The sequence below is a fragment of the Blennius ocellaris genome (assembly GCF_963422515.1).
Source record: "Blennius ocellaris genome assembly, chromosome: 13".
NCBI classification, from domain to species: domain Eukaryota; kingdom Metazoa; phylum Chordata; class Actinopteri; order Blenniiformes; family Blenniidae; genus Blennius; species Blennius ocellaris.
This window is the reverse complement of record NC_137662.1, coordinates 7878785-7896464: the sequence shown is the minus strand read 5'-3', so window position 1 is coordinate 7896464 and position 17680 is coordinate 7878785. Positions and strand designations below refer to the sequence as shown.

Below are 17680 nucleotides of genomic sequence, written 5' to 3'. Positions count from 1 at the left end.
ATGATTCTAGCTTTGGAGTGAGATACAAAAGAAAACTCCAGTCATAATCAGATTAAAATCATGATGCTCACTATTCATATTCTCATCCCTGCAGGTACGATGGATCTCAAAGCAGCTCTATCGGATCGACTGGACTTGGTCGTATGTCTCGAAAGACATTCCGTTCCTTCTCCAAGCGCCATCATCAGCTCATGATGTTCCCTTGGCTAAGCTGGCTTGTCTGAGTGGTAGGGAGTCCGGATATTCAAAGTCTTAGGGTTTCGTCACGCAAGGTTTCACAAGCTAATGACCTGGTGTTTCTATGTTGATTTCGCCCGCTGAGATTCTATTGTGATTTAACCATTTTCAGTGGAACCAAATGAGTCACGTGGGATTCAAAGGAGATCAGCTGTGGTCGACTGTGACCCTTCGAAGTGGAACAGTGTTCCTTCTTCTCTGTCAAAGAAATGATTCCACTGTTGTACATGGGGGGAGAGATTGTGGCGTAAACTTGCTCCTGTGTTCAAGAGGATGTGACTTCTTTTGTGTCTCTCTCAAACCATCTGATTTTGTCCAAAATGTGAACATTGATGTCTTCAAAGGGGAAAATGTTCTTTGAGATCTGAAAAGCCAGATGATATAAAGCTCATGATATGACGTTTATTAGCGTGTGCAGATGAGCCATATTCTGTCTGTGGGTGTTACAGGAGTCGAAAGACATCAAGATGTGATGTTTGTTAAAGATCCGACGAGATCCACCCGGCCCATAGGTAATTACCATGTTGTTACATTTGTTTTCACGTCCCTCCTCACCCGCCGTGTTGTTTCTCTTTCTGCAGTGCGCTGTTCTCTTCAAATCCCGCTGGGGAACCGGGAAGTTTTTAGTGCTTCCTTCAGATGTCTGCGAGTCACCAGCTCTATGTTATCAGCTCTATGTTTGTCATAACTCCCAGTTTATGTTGCAACGGCTGCAACATAAACTTAAAAAAGCAAGTATTGGTCTGTATGTGTGAGTTCTCATTCACATCAATGTGAAGACTCTTGTTTTTCAATGTGTACATCCCAGTCCAAATTCACGAAGGAAGATGGCAACAATTATCACCTTCTTTTGTTGACGATGTTGACTACAGAGTTGAGGTGTTCGGTCTGCATCTTATCCACAATTCTGATGAAGTAAATCAGCGCTTTCTCTATTATAGACCCTGAAATTTTGTCCAAAATCTCTGAAGCCACATTTAACAAAAAGTTCATGTTTGTACTCTGTTGATCGGTTGCAGCTCTTTAAAGTGGTTACAGAAGACTAATCAATGCTACATTTCTTAACAAATACGAAATAAGAACAAGGCATACACAATATGAAAATCATAGCCTTATCTCCTATGAATTTTACTCAGTGTCCCGACCATTTTCAAACATGGCTGACAATTCGAGCTCCTTGTGGACACAGTGCCAGTTTCAATCGCTTTTTCCATCTTTGTGAGCACATTTGGCCATCTAAACTCTAATAAAATAAAAGTCAACCTCCATGCAGCATTCTGACACCAGTATTTGAACGTAGAGTGTGACTTTCACTGTATTAAACAGCGTTTGTCCCCCACTGTGCATAACTCCACACATCATGTCCTTTATAAATAGAAGACGATTGTCATTAATTAAAGCAATGGGACATAATAAGACATTTGCCATGGAGAAGGATTTCAGTAACACTGCAGTGGCAGGACCTGGTCAATAATAAATGAGGCAATAATTTAGAGCAGCACTGAGCCGATGTCCCTCCCTTTGCATTGCAGAGAAGACCCGCTCTGATTTACAGCTTTATAGCCATATACTTGTGATGAGCCGTGCATATTCCACTGACATACGCAAAAGATTAGATGCATCTCATTTAGCCGGGGCTCTGTAGGGTCTTAAAAAGCCTTCTGTCATGTCTTATTTGCATAAACAAGCCATTTCATTGAGGAGGCCCGACTGTCACAGGTTAGAAAAATGCAGTGATAGAAAGAGCTGTTAGTCTGATGCTTTCCTCCATCAGCGGAAATACACTGCACACTCTCTGCTTCTGTATTACAGCGGGCTGACATTAGTATTTGCTGTTGCCTCTTCACCCGGAGAGTTTTTTAGCTTCGCTCATCTCCTGACGGTGTTCCCTCAGCTCTCGTAGCTCGGCGGCGGCGCTGGCGCTCCGGGGGTATTTCCGGCGTCGGCTTCACGGCTTAAGCTCAGGTGACAGCGAGGGCTTTCTTCAAGCAGCCTTTGAAGTGCGTTTTGTTTTTTCTAAAAGAGACGAAGATGTGTTTTCGTGCCACGGTCTCATCAAGTCTTGTGCTTGCGGGGATAAAAAGGAGTTCCCAGTTCGTTTTCGACAGCTGGGAGAAAAACAGCGAGAGCTCGGCGATGATGCGTGACAGTGAGGGTAACGGGCAGAGGCAGGTGATCAGACGGGTTTCAAACCAACCCCCACGGGGAAGTCAACGCTTTTTCCAAAAAGGAAACCAAGACAAATAGTACTTAATTGGTGATTAAACCAAATGCCACTGCATCTAAATTCTCCAGATTCATGCTTCCCACTAATTCCGAGTAACATAACAGCTTCACAACCTCTGACCCTTTGAAAACACCTTTTTTAAGGTTCTGCTTGAAATCTACACATACTCATATGAGGAAAGAAGATGCATGGATGGCTTTTCTATTTATATCCGTCTATGTATGCGTTTAACACAGGGGTGTCTAACACATTTCATTTCAAAAGCCACATACAACCCAAGTTCATCTTGAGTAGGCTGCATCGTTAAAATAACACCATTATACATTTTCAATCTGAACTTTAAAGTTTTTCTTTGTCATGGCGCAGAGTATCTGTGATGGAAATGTCTATTTTCTTTCACAGAACCAAAACATTACTACAACAATCTTCACATAAAGCCAATTTTAATTAAATCTTCTGGTGCAAAATACAGTGAAATGTCCAAAGAACTGCTGCACTATGTTTTTACAAACAAACACTGACAGCACGGCTTTGAGGCTCGTTTGATAACGAGGTCGCTGTGTTTGAAAATTAATGGCACATTTTATCCAACTGAGGCTAAATTGTAAAATATATCAGGTATATGTTTGTCTTAAGATCACATCTGACAGTGATCTGTGTTGTATTTAGATTTTTTTCTTCATTAAAATAAAAAGTTGATTTGAGCCACTTTTGACTGCAGTGTGACTGGCGCCTGAGCCGGCTCAATGAAAAGAGACGTTAAGAAGTTAAACAGAGTCTATTTCTTTCAGGTTAAATGAGGTGAAATGATTATTTTTGTGCTCAAAGGGATGAGGGTTCCCGGCTGCGTTGCAGAGCAGCTCCAGGATGAGAGAAGAGGAAACTCTGCTTTTAGCTCGCGTTATAGCTGGTCTGCTGCTCCCGTGCCGTCTTACCTCTCCCGGTTGAAGATCATGAACTCTTGCTGCACCACTTCAAGGCACTCCTGTAGGTAGTCATTCTCCTGCGGGCAATCAGCACACAAAACATCGTCATCATCATCACCATGCTACACATCAGCCTCGTTATCATCATCAGGAATCTGAGAAAATACATAACGTCAGCTTCAGTCAGTCAGCCCCTGACCTTCGAGGTGGAAACGTCTGTTTCTTTTTCTCCCTTCCTCTTCGTTGCTCTTTTTAAACAAGTCATGAATTGTTTGTGAGCCCTCCTCAAATTGGATGTTTGGCCCGAGACAAAAATAGAAGCTCATATTTCCGAAAGCACTCGGGGGCATGACAACAGCACTGGAGGCTTCATAATTTAATAATCTCTGTAATAACGCAGTATGAGCACACACACACACACACACACACACACACACACACACACACACACACACACACACACACACACACACACACACACACACACTAACGTGTCAAACCTGGATACTGTTGGGGGGGTGTGTGTGGCGTTTTGCACGCGCTGATCAGCCGCGGCGACACGTGACAGGCGCACAGACACCGGCTGACGTTAATAACACTGATGTCATTTTGACTGTCTGTATTTATGAGGGCCGGCCTGTTCCCATCAGAGAGGAAATCTCCCGTCTGCGGTAAATAATGTCTCAATCAAACGTGAGGCCGAGGCAGATGAGACAAAGAGACTCCACTCCTGCAGACAGGCTGATGCCGTCTCGAACGGATCAGGAGCTCAAGCTTCATCGTACATTAATTACATTATCAAACGAAGGGGGATATTTCATGTTGCTACTCATCCGCTCCTCCTAAACCCTTGTTTTACCGTAATCATTTGATCTGCACTAAGCCAACAATAATGATATCATAATCAATTCTTCTCACTGAAACAAAATTATCAGCACTGATTTTCTAATAATTGCCTAATCTGTTAATTATTATCTTGATTAAACAATTAATCCTTGAGACAAATAGCCCATCCACTTCCTAAAAATCCTAATGAGGATCGTGAACACAGATTTATGAGGCAAAAACTGGCGAGTAATCTTCTCAACCAGCCGCCGCTAATCCTTCTTAGAGCCTAATTTGCACACTTGCACACTCCCTCCGGTTACTTATTGGGGTACGCGTGTTCAGTCTAAAGGTTGTGAGGTTGTAGTTTGCAGTGGATGATAATGTCATCGGGTATCAACCTCAACGAACAGGAAGATACAGAGGAAGTTTTGAACTGTTACCTTTTTACACCATTACATTTTTTTTGACTTTTTGATAATAATATAAAGTAGTTATCCCTCCTATATCGGCTTATGATATTTAACTCAGCTTAGGAACAACAATGGAAACAGTAAGTCAACCTAACGCTCAATAATGGGAAACCAGTGTTTTAAGAGCTTCTTGAATAGGACCAGTTGGTAAAGTCCCACTTGCTTTACCAGATTAACCAGCTCCGTGTTCTGCTTCCGAATAAGCTCCAGAATAATTACAAGCAACATTGCAATCCACCATATTTTTCCGTAGTGAGCAAACTATCGCAGCAAATGAAAGCAAGTTTGTGGTTACTGCTGCAGACGAGTGTTTGCAAACGCTGTTGAGTCACTCGTGCTCCGATTTCTCCGAAATTTCACAAAAATAACCTGCATGTGTGTGTTAAGGCGTATAAAACCTAGTCTAAAGTCGGAACATTTCAACTTCCCAGTCATGAATTCGCTATGAGGCACAACTGCTCAATACGTTTGTCACTCTTTCGTATAGGATGGTAACAATGAATTTCAGAGTGCTTATGCTCTGGGAATTTCAAATTTTTAATATGAAAGAAGAGTGGAACTGATTATTGATGGAGACAGAGCGTGCTGTTATTGGAAGAAAAGGAAGAAAAACAATACCATCATCCACATAAGTGTTAATCACAATCTCAGATCACAGCTGACAGTTGTGCAGCTATACTGTTAGCTGCTGGTTCGAACACGTCTCTGGATAAATCCACTTTGACAAATATAACCTAATGACACTTAAAGATGCATTGCTTGGCATTAATATGTGCGACTGTAAACTTTTTAATCCATACTTTTGTTTCCTCTTAGTACTTGGTACTTGTTAACCAATGGAAAGCGGTTTAGGCAGTAACAGCCAGTTGTGCTGAGCAGTTGCAGAATATGTGATACACTCCACTGAGGGAGCGATTATTGCCTATTAGGACATTTTTAATGAAAAAAAACCCCAAACCAAAACATAAAGGAAGCAAATTATATGCAAGATGCCTGCAGCAAGCACGCTTGTACAGTAAGAGTCTGATTTTTGTCAGCAGCAGACCACAGAGTTATTTGAGCCGAGAATAGAGGCAATTCTCAACAGCTGAGGGGAGAGGAGGAGAAAAGAAAATAGGGATTGTGGGATTTGGCTCCAAACCAATCTAAAAATATGCAGTTTTGACAGGAGCTGACAGAGCAGAGACCAAGGTAAACCTGAGCTGCATTGTTATCCCCCCACCAGCCACAGCTCTTTACTATCCACACCATCACTCCTGCTTTTAGCGCATTCATATTGAGATTCACACTAATCTGATGGATAATTTTTTGTAGCTGAAGCATTTCATCATGTGGGGGAGAAAAAGCTCTTAGTTGGGTTGTTCAATGCATTAAAGTGAACAAAAAAAAAAAGGCTTTTTCACAGATGCATCTTGAATTGCACCTTCATACCCAAACTTTTAATGCTGAGGAGATGAGGCCCTTTATCTTATCATATGGAAATATGACAGGAGAGGCATTCATTAGTTTGTAAGAGGGGTGGAAGCTCATCTTTTTGTTTTCAGTTCCTTCATGTTTTTGCAGTCGGTCTTGATAATTCAGTGGTCAGATGCATCACAACAGGCTGTGGGCTGGAAGAAGCCTCCAGAGTGGGCACACAGTTTTTCACTGCAACTCTACTGAATCAAGAGAAGCCAGTGCATAGTGGAAAATTAGCATTCCTGTATGTGAGCGACATACCAGTGGCTCTCTAAACATAATACATGCATGTAATGCATTTATTATGTCCGGATCCCCAGAGGGATTATTGCAGTCACAAGACATTAATCTACCATGAACAAGGGTTTTCAATCAAGTTATATGAATGTTCCTGCTAAGTCAAGATGAATATCTGCATGTCAGCAGACATTCTACTTCACTCATGTCGTCATCCGGAACCACGGCTGTCACCGTGCTTCGGGGTGGCGCCATTTTCTCAGAGATTATATTAGAAATGTGCCTGTATGCAACATTCGGGCCATGCGGAACACTTTCTGTATTTCCTTTCTCAACAGAATGAGCCAGTGACATGAGTTCGGTCTTGAGGTCGAGTGATATTCTCAAAACAATCTGGACAGACCTTAGGACTTAAATAATGCGCACAACGTTACAAAACTCTGATAACAAGATGGACGGTCTGGAACTAGACTGGCTCGACAAAAGAAATGTCAGATCTTCTCAAGGCTGTGTGAATGTGTGCGTGAATAAAAAGAAGCTACAGTAAACAGATGGTAGGACCGTTCTTCTATATAACGATATCTTAAAATGCACTGGATTAACGGCTTAACAGCGGCATCAGTGTAAGAGATGTATGGGAGTATGAATGTCGGGACACATAGCATTTGAGAATATTAGGGTCTCAGGAGTGTTAAGATCATTGATGTGAGAGGAGTCTCTAGCATTTTAGACTTGTGGAATGTAGCTCATACTCAAACAGTAATCAAAACCGGCTTCTGATGGCTGACGGCTACAAAAGCTGGGTCTACAGTGCTCGTATGTGAGAGGGAGGAGATATTGGACTCGTCGAAGTCGCTCACCGACTGTGAATCCTTGCTGTTGTCTCGAGAGCGGTTCTTGGCCAGCCTCTTCTTCTTCTTGTGGAGAGGACGTGACTCCAGGATCATCTCCTCCAGCTCAAAGGTGGGGTCGCAGTGGAGCCGACCTTTCTGCAGGAGGAAGAAACGTCTGACATAATTAGTAGCACACACACACACACACACACACACACACACACACACACACACACACACACACACACACACACACACACACACACACACACACACACACACACACACACACACACACACACACACACACACACACACACACTGCAGTGAGGTGAAGGAAAGCAGCTGTATTCAGTTGATTAGGTAGCCACACATGTTCATTACGATCTGCAAACATGGGGGACAGCTTGTGTGTGCTTTTAAACGTTTATTGCATGTGCATAGATGTGTTAAATGTGGGTGCATTTCATATACTTTGTGAGGCTCTCAATCAGTTCAAACACATCCTAGTTTCAGAAATGGGGACAGAAATCAAGACAAAATGTGGAAAATCATCACCAGTTTGGTTAAACAGACTATAAACTGTTTACAATAAGATAACACAGTAACTACAGTAATCAGGAAATGAATGTGAGATCTTAGTAGTAGTCAGTAGAATACATCAGCAGGATGTTAATGCAATATACCCAGAATCCATGAAACCATAAAACATTTTTTTTTACCTACATTGAGCGGATCGATGTCTGTTGACACACTTTGACATTGTGGGGCCTTTTGTTCTTGTGTCATTAAATGTGTGGGCGTGTTGATATTGTGTACTATGTGAGGACCATAATCAGTTATAGCACATCCAGAGGACGTGTCTCATAAGCTGTTTACAACGACAAAGTCAAAAGACACACATTTTGTCATTTTGCATGATACTTGGGCTTGAAGCCACTGAAACTGCAATCTCCCAATGTGGAGGATTTTGAAAATGATCTGTGTGTACACAGGGGAAAATATTACTTTTTGAAATGCTACCACTGCACATATGCACGATGACCATATTAAATTGTTTTCTGGCACATATGCGAGTCGATGGACACTCGATGGACACTCCCAGTCCATATTGTCCTGGGACTTGGGAGTTTTCTCATTGAGAGTCACCTGTAATAGCAATCCTCCCCTTTGTCCTTATGAATATCTGTGCACTCGCCATTGTTAATGTTTATAGTGTAGCGTTCTCTGCGCACACGTGTGTGTGTGTGTGTGTGTGTGTGTGTGCGTGTGTTCATCACAAAAACAGCTCCAACTCGTGAACTGGCTTGCTAACTCTTCTTCCATTTTTCTGCAAACAGACATTTTTCAAAATGTTGCACTTACACTTTCCTGTAACAAAAATGCAAAAACGATGCATTTTCAATTGAAATGCTGTCAAGTAAACTGGGCCTCAACTTCAACCTATTCTAATCCTTACAACATGCATCCATCCAAAAATGGGATGGTTTTGGTACGGTTAAGGTTTTAATGTAAATCATTGTAAAGTCATCTGAAATGATGAATGAAGAGCAAGGTCAATAGATCTGCAGGAAATTAATGTAAATTAATGCCATATAGCCAGAATCTATGGAACCAAGAAAACAGCTTGTTTGATCCATCATCTCCTGACACCCACTGACACTATCGTGTGTGTGTGTGTGTGTGTGTGTGTGTGTGTGTGTGTGTGTGTGTGTGTGTGTGTGCGTGTGTGTGTGTGCGTGTGTGTGTGTGTGTGTGTGTGTGTGTCATACTTACATTAGGAACAAATCCAGCCTCGGTCTTCTTTTCATACACGGCGTCCCAGTTGACATCAGCGAGGTAGGGAGATGTCTGCATGTCAGACAGGCCGGAGAATCGGTGCTCTGGATTCACTGTCAGTAGCTGGAAGGAAGGCGGGCATGCACGCACACACACACACACACACACACACACACACACACACACACACACACACACACACACACACACACACACACACACACACACACACACACACACACACACACACACACACACACACACACACACACACACACACACACACACACACGACATCACCTTCACAACTCGTCACTCACAGCCCAGTGCTGCACTCTCCTCTCTCCGCTCCTTGGGAGGTGAAGTAAACTCGACAAATTGTAGGTGGAAAAGTAAAATTCGATGTGACAGCTTCTTTCCGTTCCACTCTTCAATTTTAAGTAATTGCTCAACAATGAGTAATGCCTGACCATTGTGTGTGTAGCCAGGCTAAATTCAAGTTGTGGTTTAAAATGCATCAATCCTACTATCAAACTCTCACATTTGAAATCTTTTGTGTAGAATAAACGACTCCAACCAATGATTGAATTCACAAAATAATTAAAATGAACTCACAGGTATCACATGGATGGGTTGTAAACAAGTTCTGCAGAAGGCAGATTAGGACTGTGCCCATGTGTGTGTGGTTTCATTACAAAAACAAATAACAGCACCCTCATTTTCTGCCGTTTCCGTGAAATAATGCGTTTTCACTTGAAGCGTTGGTGTGTAAGCAGGCAGTGAGAGATGCTCTCACTTGTAATGCAGAGTAACAGAAAAAAAGAGGAAAAAGTAAGAGCCTTTTAATTCGTTCTTAATTAGTTTGGTAGCTTTGACGTTTCTTCCAAAATTTCAGTTGTGACTTGATGTTAGCGAAGGAATACGTGAATATGTAGAGGTACTCACTTTAATGAATCATCACTTCATGCCTTTGCTAACACCTGATTGATGCTTTTAATTTGAAATAATATGGAGGAAATATTACTAAAACTGAGGTCTGCATATAAATCGGTCCCAACTGTTTTTAACTATTATGTATGTATGTATGTATGTATATTTTGAACATACACATGGGAAAAAAGAAAAATGAAACATTTAGATGAATGAAACAATACAATCTACATTTGCATGATTGAAAAGGAGTAGTGAGTACAAAAAAGTTATTTAGTCCCACCCCTATATAAATGACCCTGCTCCTTATTAAAAGGGTCACTTTCAAAAGTAAGGGTGAAGAAGGTCTGAAGCTGTTTCTAGTACAGTGCCCAACAGGGGGCGCTCTTAATCAAACTGGTCACTGAGGAAAGTTGATTCAAAAGTGTCATTTATTTCAGAGGAAGATATATGAATGCTGGTTCTGACAGTTTTAATGGATTCCAATCTGCTCCATTTTTCACTTAACGTTAGAGCGGATATCAGGATGTGGCCTTTGTCGCCATGTTCGCTCTCTTCCTGCGATTTTTCTTTTTCGTATCTCCGTAACAGGCTGATTCAGTTTTCTCCTGCAGGGCTGGCGAGGTCTGCCTCGGCGGAGTCCAGACACGGTAATCGATCAGCAGCGGAGCGGAAGAGACCATCGCCGCGTCCAGAGCGCTCAGTCACTCAGACACTGAGCACATGCACGCACTCGCGCTCAGACTTCCAGTCTGTCCCCCCCACCCCCTCAAAAATATCCTGCCGAACGAGCTGCAGCTTCTGTTTTCCTTTGCGCTCACTGGAAACGCTCGTCTGCCAGTGACTGAAGAAATACTGCCAGTGGGGACGAGATGACTTGTTTCCAGCACAGTTTGACTTGTTCTGACGACGCCGCGATGGCACAGTGTTGTTATTGCAGGCGAAACGAACCTGATTCAAGAAAAATTCCCTGTAGATTTATTTTCTATTTGACGGTTAATTGTCTCATCCACCTGGCAACATTTTCACTTGGAAGAAAGAAAAAAAAAAGTATTTCATGTCTCCACAGTAGTTTAAATGACTTGTGAAGGTGATTATAAGCACCAACAGACACAAACCTACAAAACCTCTCTGCTCTCACCCACTTGCTCTGCTTCTGTGCTCCCATCCCTCCGATTCCCATCTGTCATGTGTTCTCCTCCCTGTGCCCGAGGGTCTGAAGCCACCATCCCTCCCTTAAGCCACATGATTCTGCAGCTGAACTTGCTCTTTAGCTCAGAACAGATCTTGAGATTGACTGCGCCTGAAAGATCATCTGCACCCAGGCAGCGGAGTCGAGTTTAATAAACGTCAAGCCAAAATTCTAAATGAACACAAATTAAATAATTCCCCAACAAAAACATAATTGTGAGACAGTCAGCATACTGAACCAATGAACTTATGGAACCCCCTTTCGGCCAGCCCTGAGGCAGATATTAATGTTTAAGGTCACAAGGTGCATAGATAGAGCTCAGTGAGCGTTTTAATGATAACAGAGACAAGCAGGAAAATCTGGATAATAAAGAACTCATAACGAAGTTCAAAGTCTCCTCAGATGGAGCTTTGGCGAATCAGAGTCATTCATGGTCAGATTCGATTAATTGATTTGAGACAATATTAATCTTTCCCTTGGTTTCAGCTCAGGACCAAGCAAAAGGAACAAAGTCAACAAACTGCTCTAATTCTGCTGCTGCTGAGGGGAACTGCATACGCAATAATATAAAAAACACAAAGACATCAACATCGTCTATATAAAGTGTTGATCTTTATCGTACATTATACCGCTGGTTCCCAGTGTATTTATGAGAGACTCAAATATTTACTGTTGTAAACGCAGGTAACTCCTCCCCCACCACACTCTGTACAATTATAAAGGAAAGGTGTCAGGAGCCTCATCACACACTACATGTGACAAATAGTTTCTTCGTTATATTATGTAACGATGAGTTCTTTTTGTCTGAGGATAAACTCTGGGTTTACACTCTGTCTCCAGGTATTTAGGAGACTGGTCCCTCTTCAGTTTGCATTCATAAACTTTCATTCTGAAGATGTATTCAGCTATAATTTTGTCCATTGCAGCTATAAAGCCTTAAACTATGTCACACTCTTTTTTTTTTTTTTTTTGATGGATTGATCTTTCTCGTTAGCCTGACACTATGTTATTTTTTTTTCTCCCAGACTTTGCAAGCTTACTTTTGTGCATATTGGAGACAGGCTGTTCACATTCAACACAACCGTGTCCTTGGGAATCACGGCATTATACAACTATCGCAATAATAGACATTACTGCATTACTGCATTACTGCATAATGTGTTTCCAGCCTCTTTTCTCTAAGCACCTCCAAGAAAGGCTCAGAAGTCCTCTCCAAGCCCCCATTCATTAAAATATTAAAGAGAAGCAAAATGCAGATTTACACATCTACTTTTACGCCCACCTTTACCAAGATACAAAAGTAGAAGTTTTCCAGGGCCTGCTCAGTACATGATTTTTTTCCTTTTAATTCAATTTAGTTTGAGACATATGAAAATCAAAGTTTTCTGTCCATATGTAAGCAACAAAAAAAGCTTATCATTTGCACTTAAGAAGTACAGGATTTCAATTTTATTTCAGCCTATTTGGCCATCTTGCAAACATTGTACAAACCAAAGAGATGTGATGAATCATAACAAAAAGAGACACTGGAAGTGAAACGCTGAATGAGGCTGAATGCCCAAGTGCATAAAATGATTGAGAGGAAATAGAGAAAGCACAAAAACTCCATTCCAACAGATTAATACCTTTAGTGCATTGGGGATTATTTCTCCAGAATTGAAAGGTATATATACATATGGCTATATTACTGGAAGGAGTAATAAAACGTTGACAAAAAGATGGATCACTCAAACTACATTCCCTGTAAGTGATTGGATGCATGTGAGAATGAACAAAAAAAATTACTTTCTCTGTTCAGCTCCAGTACAGAACTTTTTGTGCAACGTTTGGAAGAATTGGAGTAATTTATTAAATGTCTGATTCTGTCAAGGTAATCCAGTCGAAGGAATGTCCATGAAAGACCCATTTAAAATAATTCAAGAGCCTCTTTTTATTGATGTTTTTCAATGTCGGTAGTTATCGAAATGTAAGACTTTTGATTTTTGTCTTTAATGTATGTCATTTATTAATTAATTTATATATGTTTACATTTTTAATTGGAAGACTGCTGGTGATATGAAGTAAAAAAAAATACAATTTTGTTTATGTTGTTGTTAAGTATTGCTATAACTTCATGGTCGGCGACGAACAGGAAGATGTTGACGCCTTCGCCTGTAATGTGCACGTCACTTGTCTCTGTCCCCTTTTGCCTCAGACACTCACAACGTCCCAGGCGTCTCGTGCGGTCAGGCTCCGTCCACATACGCCGACATGCATGAATGCAAAGTGCATTCACACATAAATGGTTGCAACCTTTTGCAATATGCATATTACACGTGTTGATATCTCAACATGAATAAATGATCAAAACGTATATTCTGTGGACTCGCATCAAAATGTTTCAATGAGATTGAGCTGGAGGCGAAAAGGTGCCGTTGTGTCTCGCTCACCTTCCTCATGAGGGAGACCAGGTCCTTGGGCCAGGCGGGGCTGTACTGGACGCTGACCGTACTGAAGAGTTGAATCAAGGACTCTACTGAGTTACTGGCATGGATGTCATAGGGCCTCTGGAGTGGAGACGGTGCGACAAAAAAAAAGAAGAAGAAGAAGAAGAAGAAAAAGAGCAGCATCATTTGAATGAGAGAAAGACGAGAATGAATTAAAGAAGAGAAACCTCCCATCCTGCCTCACCCATCCGCGCAGCACTTCGAAGACCGTCACCCCAAGTGACCACCAGTCCACCTCAAAGGCGTAGCCCGTCCCTCCACTTACAAAAGACTGGAAGATCTCTGGGGCTGAAAGCACAGCAAGACACACACTCACTTTGTGGAGCGTAAAAAGCTTTTCTAACTACCGCTTCTGGATGCTGAGTGAGAGAGGCAAAAAAAACAACCAAAAAAAGCCGTCCTTTGCCAAATGTCAGCAAAAAAAAAAAAATGCTCGTTTTCACTTCCTAATCACAAAATACAAAGTGACATTCGCCTCACATTTTCACAAATAAACATAACATCTGTCATTTCCACGATTTAATTCTCACAAGTGTAGTCGGAAACGAGCGCATATCCGAGTCTGGCACCTTTAGCATCTAATTTGGATCGCTTCCCTACTTGAAGGTTTTCACAAGCTTACAATTAATTCTGGGCGCTTTGTTACATCTTGTTGAGGTTGTTTTCTACAACAATGCCTGAAACCACTCGCTCAAATCAACTAAACTGTCTCTGCTCGAGCACATTTAAACATTTATGATAACAAAGCAAACAGCCAAAGGATTTAGATTCTTAATCGTCAGACTGAAGAGTATGTTGTTTGTCAGCTGGATGAGAGAAAACATACAAGCTTGTTTCTTTTTAGAATTTGGTGGAGGGTTTACAATTAGTTTTTGCTTTCAATAATACTTAAAAAAAAAAAGGTATTTGACTTGATAAATGTCATATAACTTAAAATTCAGTAGATGTCAGGGAAGTGTTTGATTCAACTCAATGGAAATGTTTGGTCTGTGGAAGAAAACGATCCAAATCCAGAGTGAACTGGACTCATTGGTTTTAATCTCATTCGAGTCACAAAAGGAAATTTTTAGCCTATTAATTATTGTAATCCAACAAAGAGCACGAAATCCAGTGACGACATGAAATGCATTTTAGGAAACTAGCCTTTGTCTCAGCTGGATCATGGATGACCAAGGACAAATAAATGACAATCATTAGATGATTTGACTCATAAATTAGTTTTCACCAACATTAATTTGAATAGAATTTGGCCCCCTATATACCATGGTACATGGTAGTAAACCATTTGGGAATAAATTGGACTTATTTGGAAGAGCTCCATGTGAATTTCTTTGGCAATTTCTTGGGTACCAGTGTTTCAGCTACACAATGAAATCAACACAAAATATTACAAATCTCCGGTTTTCAGCATAGTTTCAAATGAAGTCAAATCAAGGATACCCATGTAGGGCTTGGTTCCAGCCAAGGCTGTGGCTCGTTCCTCGTCCTTTATTATTGTTGCTATGTTGAAGTCTGTCAGGTGAGCGTGACCTAAGAAACACAAAATGAACTTTCAGACAAGGAAATCCATCAAACGTTTCAAACGCGTGTCTCTGGTTGACTTGAGAGGAGGTGTTTCGGTACACTGAATCAATGTGCTCTCATTACTTCATGTGTCAGTCAAACATTCCTGAGTCCACTGACCTTGCTCCTGCTGTGACTCATTAGTCGCCCCAAAGGGTCATTTCTGTGCGTTACACTTGTCACAATGTTGACTTTGTTTGTAAGGCTTCAGCCACTGTGTCATTCTCACTTTTCACACAGTTTTATCGTATTAGTTCCGAGTCTGTGAAATCAGCCTCATTACCGCTCCAGCGTGAAATCATTTCTACATTAAGATGATTAGTTTGACTGAACAAAAAGGAGAAGACATGCAAAGCTTTGCTGGGTCATTTCATGTCATTCATGACTGTGCATTCAGATATACAAGGAGTCACTGCTTCATCTCCTCACCTTGTTCATCCAATAAGATATTGTCAGGCTTAACGTCTCTGAGAAAAAGACACAAACAAAAAAGACAATCACAAAAAAGGGTCTCATACTTGATCTCAAAATCAACATTTGGTGCATTTTCAGTTTTTGTTTTTTTTGATTGGTTGTCTGTTGAAACACAAAGTAGCATATCCCTTCTCTCTATGAGTGATTGGAAGTATAAACATAAGCATAAAGTCACCCGTCCACCACAGGACAAACATACAGATGATTAGAATTGCACACACTTCTACGAACAAATTTAGAGTCACCAGTTACTCTAACCAGTGTGATGGATGAGGAAGTGTTTCAGAACCCTGAGAGAACCCAATAAGAAAGACATAAGAATTGAACCCTGGACTCCTTGATGTGAGGTGACAATGCTAAACACACCTCCACATCCAAGTCTGTGTAATTAAAGCACTACTGCTGGGCAAAGTGGCAGCAGTAGGAAATATCTGGAGGTCAGGGCGATGGCTTTTCCCAGCATGAAAACAGATAATTACTACATTAAAACACATTTTTATGGTGTCAAATAAATAAAAAAATATTATCAAGACAGATGCAAAGTGAATGAAAACATCCATTACCCTGACATTCAACCAAACATCGCTACCTTCCACGAGACAGAGAGTAAGAGATGGCAGGACAAATGTGGTTCTGACTCATCCCCCTACACTTTTGAAAGCTTCACACATTGATGTAACGATTTTCTCTGCATGGTCTTTGTCTCCGCAGACAAAAATGTCTCGTTTCACGCCATGTTGCATTCAAAGCAGATCAGCATGTTTTTTCAACTGTTTCCCAGGAGGTATTATGAACAAGGTCGAACTCAAACTGTAAAACATAAAAGGGGATTAATAAAAACATAACTTATTATAACTAAATTGCTCAAGTCATTTCTGGTTGAATCTATTGTGGTCAAATGGGGTAAATCCGGCAGTACGGTGAATACACTGTGTAAATGTGCAAACCTGTAGGTGGTGGTGTTTGAATGCTGGTGTGTGTGTGTGTGTGTGTGTGTGTGTGTGTGTGTGTGTGTGTGTGTGTGTGTGTGTGTGTGTGTGTGTGTGTGTGTGTGTGTTGGAGAGAAGAAGAGGGAGATTCCTCCCCTCTCCACTGCATTTCAAAAGCTGTTCCAGAGCCCAGCCATCAGCGGCCTCCCCAGGGGGCTTCTGCAGGTTCGTCCCTAAAGTCCACCAGAAGGGTTTTGTCTGCACACGCTCATCACACACACACACACACACACACACACACACACACACACACACACACACACACACACTAACAGTTCCCGGCTCTTCCAGCGCTCCACAGGCAATTAACAGAGCTCACACAGCTTATTTAATTATGCTGCACATCACACTGGCGTGGAGAATACACGCGGCCCGCAGAGAGCGTCTACACGCCCCAAAGGACGCGTGAGCTCGCTGCGGCTACGCTACGCAACGTTAAGTTGACGCTAATATCATCTGCCAAAAACTGTTGGTTGGTCGTGGAGGAGGGAGGAAGGAGGAGGAGGAGGAGGAGGAGGAGGAGGAGGTGGTGGTGGGGATTTATCCAGGAGTACAAAGCACACGTGGATGTTCACCGGAGGAGAATCTGGCCGCCTCGCAGCGACGTCGTTTGAAGGGTAGAATTCACTTAATTTGTTTTGCGGGAAGCGCAGAACCAGCAGTCCGACATGAAAACTGCATGTAACATGGAGTCTTATTCTGCACAGGAGCAAGCCTGCTTTGTGGCGTGGGGTGATCCGACAAGCAGAGTCTTTCACGCAAGAAGATAAATGAAGCGGCGTGGTGAGAGGAGGAGAAAAGGAGAAGGGAGAGGAAAGAAAAAAGGGGAAATAAAGCGACTCTTTGGTTATACTTCTCCTTCTTCGTCTTCTCCTCCTCACAGGACTAATTTTACCTCCTCGGGCACGGTGGCAGCTGACTGTTGCTAGGAGACCGGAGACCCTTCTTCCTTCAGTTGGTGCAACAAAATAATTGTATAGTATTCTCCTGTCAAAAACTTATAGGGTAGGGGGGGAAAAAATTGGGGGGGAGGCCGTGGATACCCGGGGAT

At 41.9% G+C, this 17680-nt stretch overlaps 1 protein-coding gene across 1 annotated transcript in view; it reads right to left on the bottom strand.

Moving 5' to 3' along the window:
- stk32c (serine/threonine kinase 32C) overlaps positions 1-17680 on the bottom strand; it is a gene marked incomplete at its 5' end in the record, with an annotated part of 98711 nt that overhangs the window by 5071 nt on the left and 75960 nt on the right. Inside the window, 7 exons of the mRNA XM_080507807.1 lie at positions 3400-3467; positions 7244-7372; positions 8993-9118; positions 13547-13663; positions 13788-13891; positions 15044-15133; positions 15596-15633. Coding sequence (XP_080363933.1) covers positions 3400-3467; positions 7244-7372; positions 8993-9118; positions 13547-13663; positions 13788-13891; positions 15044-15133; positions 15596-15633 — 672 coding nt within the window. The remainder of the gene's footprint in view (positions 1-3399; positions 3468-7243; positions 7373-8992; positions 9119-13546; positions 13664-13787; positions 13892-15043; positions 15134-15595; positions 15634-17680) is intronic.